The following is a 7,640-nucleotide window of genomic DNA, read 5'->3' on the forward strand; positions in this document are numbered from 1 at the left end:
CACTGCTGTGGCCTCTCCCGTTGCGGAGCACAGGCTCCGGACGCGCAGGCTCAGCGGCCATGGCTCACGGGCCCAGCCGCTCCGCGGCATGTGGGATCTTCCCGGACCAGGGCACGAACCCATGTCCCTTGCATCGGCAGGCAGACTCTCAACCACTGCGCCACCAGGGAAGCCCAATAAACACACTTCTTAATCTGAGCAAATAAAAAGCCAGTGGGAGCCCTCACTTGCTCTGAGAAGGCCATTTTCTCAAAGCAACTCTGGTGTGGAATGTGTATAATTAGGTACCTTTGGGGAGGTCGCCTTGCCATTGCTTCCTTCAGTCTATTAACATGGAGAAAGCACCTCTCACCACATCATCAGCTTAAACTGTTGGATCCCGTCTAATAGCCAAAGCATAGCTAATGGATCAAGTCCCTGGAGAGTTTGCAGGTGAAGGGGAAGCAGAGGCGGCTATGCAGGGAAAGACAGAGGTGTGAAAGCTGGGTTTTTGTTTTGTTTTTAGCTTAATGCAATCTAAAGGCAACTTTTAAGATATAAATCAAATTCTTGTTTTCATTAGCCATGATTCTTTTCCTTCTAATTGTCACCTTTCCAAGAAACCATCTTTAATCATCCCCCTTCCTAATTCTTACCACTTTGGCCCACTTCTCAGAAATTTCAGAAATGATTCAAAGTCAATACAGTAGGGAAAAAAAATATTTATTTTCTAAAGTCATTACCTTGACAGGCAAAACAAAGCATTTTCTCAATTTCATTCAGAAATACATTAAAAAAAAATACATAGACCAATATGGCCTGCCCAAACATATATTTAACATGGTAAATATAAGGAATAAATTGTTTGAATATAAATATCTATAAAAAAATAAGTACATCAAAATGTAATCCAACCTCTTCCGTGAGCCAGTTACATAAAGGAAAACAATTTGACAGCTTTAAATCACCACAATGTTTACCCTTCAGTGTCTCTCCTAAACAATCCTATACCATTGTGTTTCCAAAAATCAAGGTAAGGGAAATCTCCTGATTCAACTGATCTTTCTTTTCTTATGGAACAGAGCTAGTAGATTACCCTGAAAATGTTATATCTACTATTGACACATTAGACAGACTTCCATGAGGCTGGGGCTTAGTGTGGGGATTTTAGAGAGGGAAGAGTTTGTGGAAGCAATAATTAAAGGTGGGGAAATACTTTGCCAGAGTGCAATATAGGTGAGGTAGACTCATATGCATGGAACTCATCCTGATTTACAGTAGTAACAGTTTCTTTCAATTTTGCATTTTATGAATTAAAAAAAACAAAGTCTCTCTTTTTTTTTTTTTTTTTTTTTAACTCGAGTGTTTGTCCTTAGAGTGTTTTCAATTTGTGCATTCCCTAGAAAAATCTTTGCAGGGACTTTGGAGTTTCTCCCTGAAATGTGCCAGGCGCCTGAGTGAGACACAGACACTCCCTTCGGAAACTCTTCGGGGACGCTGCCCGCAAGTGGAATCTCCTCTCCTCCTCCCTCTAAGAAGGAGGCCACCCTAATTTGCAGGTCACTGCATCTCTCTGCCTTCTTTGCATAGCCCGCTGTCACCCCAAAGGAGGAGAGAAACGAAAGCAGTTCCCACTGATGGAGGCAAATGAAGACGGGCTGGGGGACTCCTTAACCTTTCCTGGAATGTTTGCACCCAGGGCGCTGGTCCTGTGCTAGTCTGGAACGAGAAGTGGTCTAAGCAGGGAGGATGCATTTGCTCTGATCCCAGCCACGTGGAGAGAGCGCAGAGTCAGGCCCAGGGCTCTTGGTGGATGAGAAGGCTTCAGACAGGCCCCAACAACCTGCCATCAGTGTGTTCGGTTGTAGGTCACTTTCTTATCTCTGTAGAGCTTGGCTTTCAGCTTGGCAACATGAAAAGACGTTTTGATGCTGTTACTGATGGCTTCCAACCTATTAAAACCAGACAAGAGAAAACAATGTTATTTTTTTTCCTACAAAAATCATTCCTAGGCAAAAGAGACATCTAAAATTAGAATATGGCAAAAACAAATCTAAATCTGGATCCTGAACTTTCACCCCCAACCAAAACCACATGTTACCCTGCTAACCTCAAGTGAAAATAAACTACCTCTTATGCCTAGAATGGCAGTGGGTGGGGCGGCGAGCAGGGAGAATACGGGTGATACGGTCATATCTAAAGGGAATTGGGTATTAAATACAATTTTAAAGTACAAGTTTTAAGGTCAACTAGAGATCTTCTCTTTCCTTCTTTAGCCCTGTCCCAAGCACTATCCCAACCCCTGTGGGATCGTATGGAGAGACTCATTCAGCAGAGGTTTCAAATAGCCAGGAGTGTCTTCTTAATCACGTAAGAAATTGAAGGGGGCTTTGCGGGAAAGAAATTCAAAGAGAGGAGGCCTCCAGGCAGGCCCAAAACAATATTCTACGGCAATTAAAGAAAATTTGTTTTTGCAGGTTTCATGTTTTCTGTTTCTAGGAGAAAGAAAAAGGGAAGGACTGTAACATCGATTTAATAGTTGATGTAATGGAAGCTAATAGAAAAAAAAAGATGATTTCCAAGTCAGTCCAGAAACGGTGATTTACGTAATCTTGCGATCTGAAGGCGCACTAGTGGCCTGAAGTTATAAATATGGAAACTTCAACAGCACATGGGAAGTGCTGAGGATGGCCCCGCATCAGTAGGAAACAACTCAGAAGTCATTCATGACTGCCAGGCCTGTGCTCATAATACTTGGATCCTAGGACTTCTTGCCACTGGATTTCCGGGAAAAGTTGCCACTGACCATGATAGGGAAACGCAGAATATGGGGCGGATCTGAAAGCAGGATTCCTCCCTGCAGCTTGTGAATTCCCAAATGTTTAGGATTTGGAAGACTTATCAGTCTAAAACTGCTCAGGGGGCTTCCCTGGTGGCACAGTGGTTGAGAGTCTGCCTGCAGATGCAGGGGACGCGGGTTCGTGCCCCGGTCCGGGAAGATCCCACATGCCGCGGAGCGGCTGGGCCCGTGAGCCATGGCCGCTGAGCCTGCGCGTCGGGAGCCTGTGCTCCGCAACGAGAGAGGCCACAGCAGTGAGAGGCCCGTGTACCGCAAAAAAAAAAAAAAACAAAACAAAAAAAAAAAAACTGCTCAGAGCAATCCTATGGTATTACTAATCCAGATCCCAGCTCATGATTAAAACATGAGAAAGCTTTTGGGAATGACATTGGGTCTCCACCAAATGCATTTCCTTATTTAAAAAGTAAATAAATAAACCTCAAAAAATGGCGTGTTCTAACTCTCACCAACCCTGCCTAATGACTTTATTTTCCCTTTGGCCCTTTGAATAACTGCTATGTTTTGAAGAATTTGATTATACGTGACACTTAAATTAAAAAAAATAAAAAACTCTCCCTGAAAGGATTTTTAATTTCTCAGGGAAAGCTGTAAATATATTGACTCAGAGAGGCAAAAACTAGATGTGACCAAATGACAAAGGTGTCTCTAGATAGATTTTGTTTGGAAAATCTACCTTTAGGATGAGTGGTGTGTGTGCTAGAAATCACCAAAGTGTACAGAGGGCGGCAGCCTGCATTCAAGGCCTTCAAGAAAACATTTGAGAGGAATTCCTTTGCTCTCTTCAACCTAGAGAACACAAAGATTCCCCTTTTCTTTGTTACTGTCCTCTGGGCCTTTCTCCCATCAAGGCAAGAATGACTAGGAGAGTAGACCATTCATAGGTGACGGGGACCAGCTGCTCTTAGGAGCTTCTTACCTTCTTATTTTCCTTCCCTCCACCAGCTGCTGATGAAGACACTTCTCTCCAAGCTTGGAACAGTCTTTCCCTTTCTTTTGTTTATTCCAGCCTTTCTCCATGGTGTCTTGGTCCCTGTTAAAATACACATAGGGAGAACATTTCAGCAATAGGAACTTCAGTTGTTCTCAATGCCTCTGTTAATCTCTTTTAAACAAGAAGACAGCATCATAAGAGGAAGACGGTCAGGAAGGCATAAAACTGAAGGAAAACAAAGGTGTTTCTACTCACCTGAGTTCTTTTCCTGCTTGGCAAAAATTCCAGCACTTCTTGTCTTTTTGGCTAGCACATTGGCATCTCTTCCTGTGATCTGTTGCCTTTGTAGGAAAGAAATCCTTTAAGGATCGCTTGGTCCTAGAGGGGCTTCCGAGTCCATATGGAACAATGTGCCTATCATGGAGAGAGAGGAGCAAAAGTTATGAGCATAACTGATCATCTCCAGAGGTTGCATTCTTTGGGGCAAGCTCCTAAGGAGCTCACACCACAGGATTTGGCAGCGAAACTCAGAAGAGTCAAATGTTGCTAACAGTCAGGATGGCATGCCGGTCAACGGCCTCAAGTGTGTGGACCCACCCAGGAGAAAATCAGTTTTTCTAAGTCAATGAAATTCCATGTCAACTCTCAACACAGCAGCCTTGTCTTTTGGCCGAAATTATGACATCTCTGCTTTGGTATCTGTTTCATATTTTCTTCCTTTTTCTGACTCTCTACTTAGTTAACAGGTCTTGGGGGTGGGGGTGGGGGACTTCCATGCAAAACCATGACTCACAAGATTTCGAAAACCGATTTTCAATTCAAGTGATACATGATAGTGCTAAAAGGGCCCCCTGAGGAGGCTGGGGGGGACACACTACTGCGTGCATGGTTCACACCAGGTTTGCACACCTCCTGTGATTTGGTGATTATCATACAACTGTAGAGGGACTCCTCATCAGAAGGCTCTCCAGTAATTTCCAGGGTGTCCATTGTGATTCTCGCCTAAAGAATAAAGTCCTCCCCTTGGAAGTATCACCTTACTAAGTATGAGGCTTGCTGTGGTTTTTGTTTGGTTTGATTTTGTTTGCATTTCAGTCATCCCTCACCATAACGGGACACCGCAGGCACAATCAATGTATTTTTGTTTAGGATTCCTTCTGATGGGTGAACTACTTTTCAGGGGGAGATGGGGGAAACTGCTTTCTTCGCTCGGGAGGCAGAAGGGAACTCTAAGGACCGCCTTTCTATTGCTGTGTTGAAATAGGCTTTTCCAAAGCAGGGAGTCGGGACACCCAAGTTCTAGGTCTCGCTCTACCATAAATTCATCCTGGCAAGTGACTTCAACATTTCGGGTCTTAGTTTTTCTATAATTAAGATAAAGACATTAGACTATAATGTCTTTATAATGAGAAGCACAGGTTGGACCAAGCCACATATGACCTCAGCAACGTTTTCCCTAAACCCAGGCAGATCCCAATGGAAAACATTCTCCCCCGAGGCCCAACACAAGGTTTCTCCCCCGAGACGTGTGGTAGCCTCCTGAGGGACATTTTCCCCACTGGGGCACTTTCCTGTGGTCAGAAATGCTACCTTCAGAGTCCAAACCCAAAAGTAACGAGAGTAACTGGGCTCCAGTCTCCCGTGAAGCTGGAGGGGAGGAAGCCTAGAGTAACGATGCCCTCTAGAGACTCACTCTGGAGTGTTGACCCAAATGATGTCCAGGTGGCAGAAGTAGACGCACTCTTTATCCATCAGGGAAGAGCAGGAGCAGCGCTTGGCCCGGCGGGGCCTCCAGGGCGCACTGGGAGAGGGCTTCTCCCCTCCGCTCTCGGCTCCTGTGCTGAGCTCGGCACCCAGGACCGCTGGGGAGACAAAGAGCAGGTCAGTGGGCGGCGTCTCCCCCAAGGCCCAAAGGCACACTGGTCACAGCGTCGATGCCACATCTAGCAGAGCAGATAAAAGCAGATGAAGCACCCAGCCGGCCTCCGGCAAGAAACACAGAGCAAAAGGGACTCTATTATTTTCCCTCCTTAACATGACTTCACCTTTATCGCCACTGGCTTATCCAGCTTCAGAGAGATTATACAAGTGCAGGGGAAACAACCACCTGAAAAGGGACTTACCAGCCCCTTGAAGCAGCCTGCAAGGAAATGCTTAGAAATACTGCCTGTTAGACATTTGGGTTGCCTTCTGCATGGAACTTAGCACAACCTACGGTGGCTTAAAATTGGCTGATGACCAAAAACCTGAAACTAAGTAAATCATGACTCAGCGCCACTTCCTCATGCGGGATGACCTTCCATTTAGGGCAGTACCCACCACTTCACACCTTGTGTAAGGTCGGGAGTAGCCCAGATGAGACACACCTCTTGAACTTAGGTGGAGGTCCAGAGCTTCGGGGAGGTGATTGGAGAGAGAGAAGAGAAATCACCTCTACAGTAAAACCACTGACCTAAGGGAAAACTGAGCAGCAGCTCTGGGGACCCAGGCAAGGTTCCGTGGGTTTTGAATTCTGAATCCCCGGAGCAGGATGGTGTGGGCGGGATTTGCCGTCTCCCCTTCCCCACGGCAGCATGCTTCCTCTTACTGACAAGTTAGCCACGCAGCTTATCTGCCTAATTTTGTACATTTCAAATGATCAGACACATTCCAGGATTTTCATTCCCTTGACATCCTTTCTCTTCAGTCAGGGTCATGAAAAGACAAAAAAGTGCGCTGACCCTAAAAGAGGGAAACGGGCAGATGCACGCATGCTATCTAAATCCTTCAGCAGCCAAGATTTATCCTAGCTTCCCTCCCAAGACAGGTGAATAAAACTGGAAATAGAGCCCACACTGTTCTGAGTGCCAAAAACTTGCCAAAAGAAATCTAAAGTCAACAATGACAATTTTAAAGAAAACATCTGCTTCACCCTGAAACCGCCTGGGGGTGGTTTTCACCAGGCTGTTCTGCAGGTGACTTTACTGCTCATACATTGCTTGAATGACTTGAATAAAATTCCTTGGCTTCAAGCTGAAATGTTTAAATATTTCACACATTAACACACTATTAAAGCAGTATTTGAAGAAGATATAAATTCCTATATGTCCTGTTACCTGTATGAACACATATATTGCAAACATACATTTAGCTAAATTACATCTCGCTTTGAGTCATATTTTTAAAAGCCAAGGAAATACACTAGGCAATAATAATAATGTTATTTTAATGCTAGAGGAGCAATGGTCTTCAACAGAGGATTTTTTTTTTCCACTAGAAAATTTAAGCACCTTTGAGCAATAATTCCCCTACACTTGATATCTGAGCGGCAGTCATAAAAAGAAATGGGGGAAAACACAGAAGCAAGAAAAGCATTAAGGTGGAAAAGAAGACGGCAGCATTCAGGGATTTACAAGTCAACGTGCCTACCTGCTTCTGGAGCTCCTTGGAAAGCCACAAACAGCAGAGCGAAAATCATGGGGAAATAATCCATTCTGGAAAAAAAGGGATCAAAATCCTTCCCCACTGCGAACTAAACCCGAAGGTGGGGGGGAAAAACGCAGAAAAAAACAGCTTCAGTTCCTTCCGAGCGCTTCGGGTTCTTCGGATCTCAAAGTGATCCTTCAGCCCTAATGCTCTTTAATGGGGAGAAAAAAGAAGCGTCTGCCAGGAGAGGAGGCAGTGGGAGCGGTCCGAGGACGCACGCGGTGGCGGCCGTGGCGCACGGGGACCCGGGGACCCTGGCGGCGCTGGTCCCAGCGCAGAGGCAGAAGCGCGTCTGACCTGGACAGCTCTCGGCCGGCTTTTTATACTGAACCCCTATAGAGCGGGGGTAAACAGCTCCAATTTTATTCCAGCCCCAGACAATGTTATTGTGTCATTAGTCACCAC

At 45.3% G+C, this 7,640-nt stretch overlaps 1 protein-coding gene across 1 annotated transcript; it reads right to left on the bottom strand.

Moving 5' to 3' along the window:
- Positions 1–586: 586 nt before the first annotated feature.
- EDN1 (endothelin 1) lies at positions 587–7,293 on the bottom strand. The gene is made up of 5 exons (XM_082847950.1): positions 7,179–7,293; positions 5,464–5,632; positions 4,026–4,184; positions 3,756–3,869; positions 587–1,931 (listed from the first exon to the last, which is right to left on the bottom strand). Exons 1-5 carry the CDS (start codon positions 7,240–7,242, stop codon positions 1,829–1,831), a joined length of 609 nt encoding a protein of 202 aa, XP_082704076.1. The 5' UTR covers positions 7,243–7,293; the 3' UTR covers positions 587–1,828.
- Positions 7,294–7,640: the final 347 nt, after the last annotated feature.

Source organism: Leucopleurus acutus, assembly GCF_964270905.1.
Source record: "Leucopleurus acutus genome assembly, chromosome: 10".
In the NCBI taxonomy this organism is placed as follows: domain Eukaryota; kingdom Metazoa; phylum Chordata; class Mammalia; order Artiodactyla; family Delphinidae; genus Leucopleurus; species Leucopleurus acutus.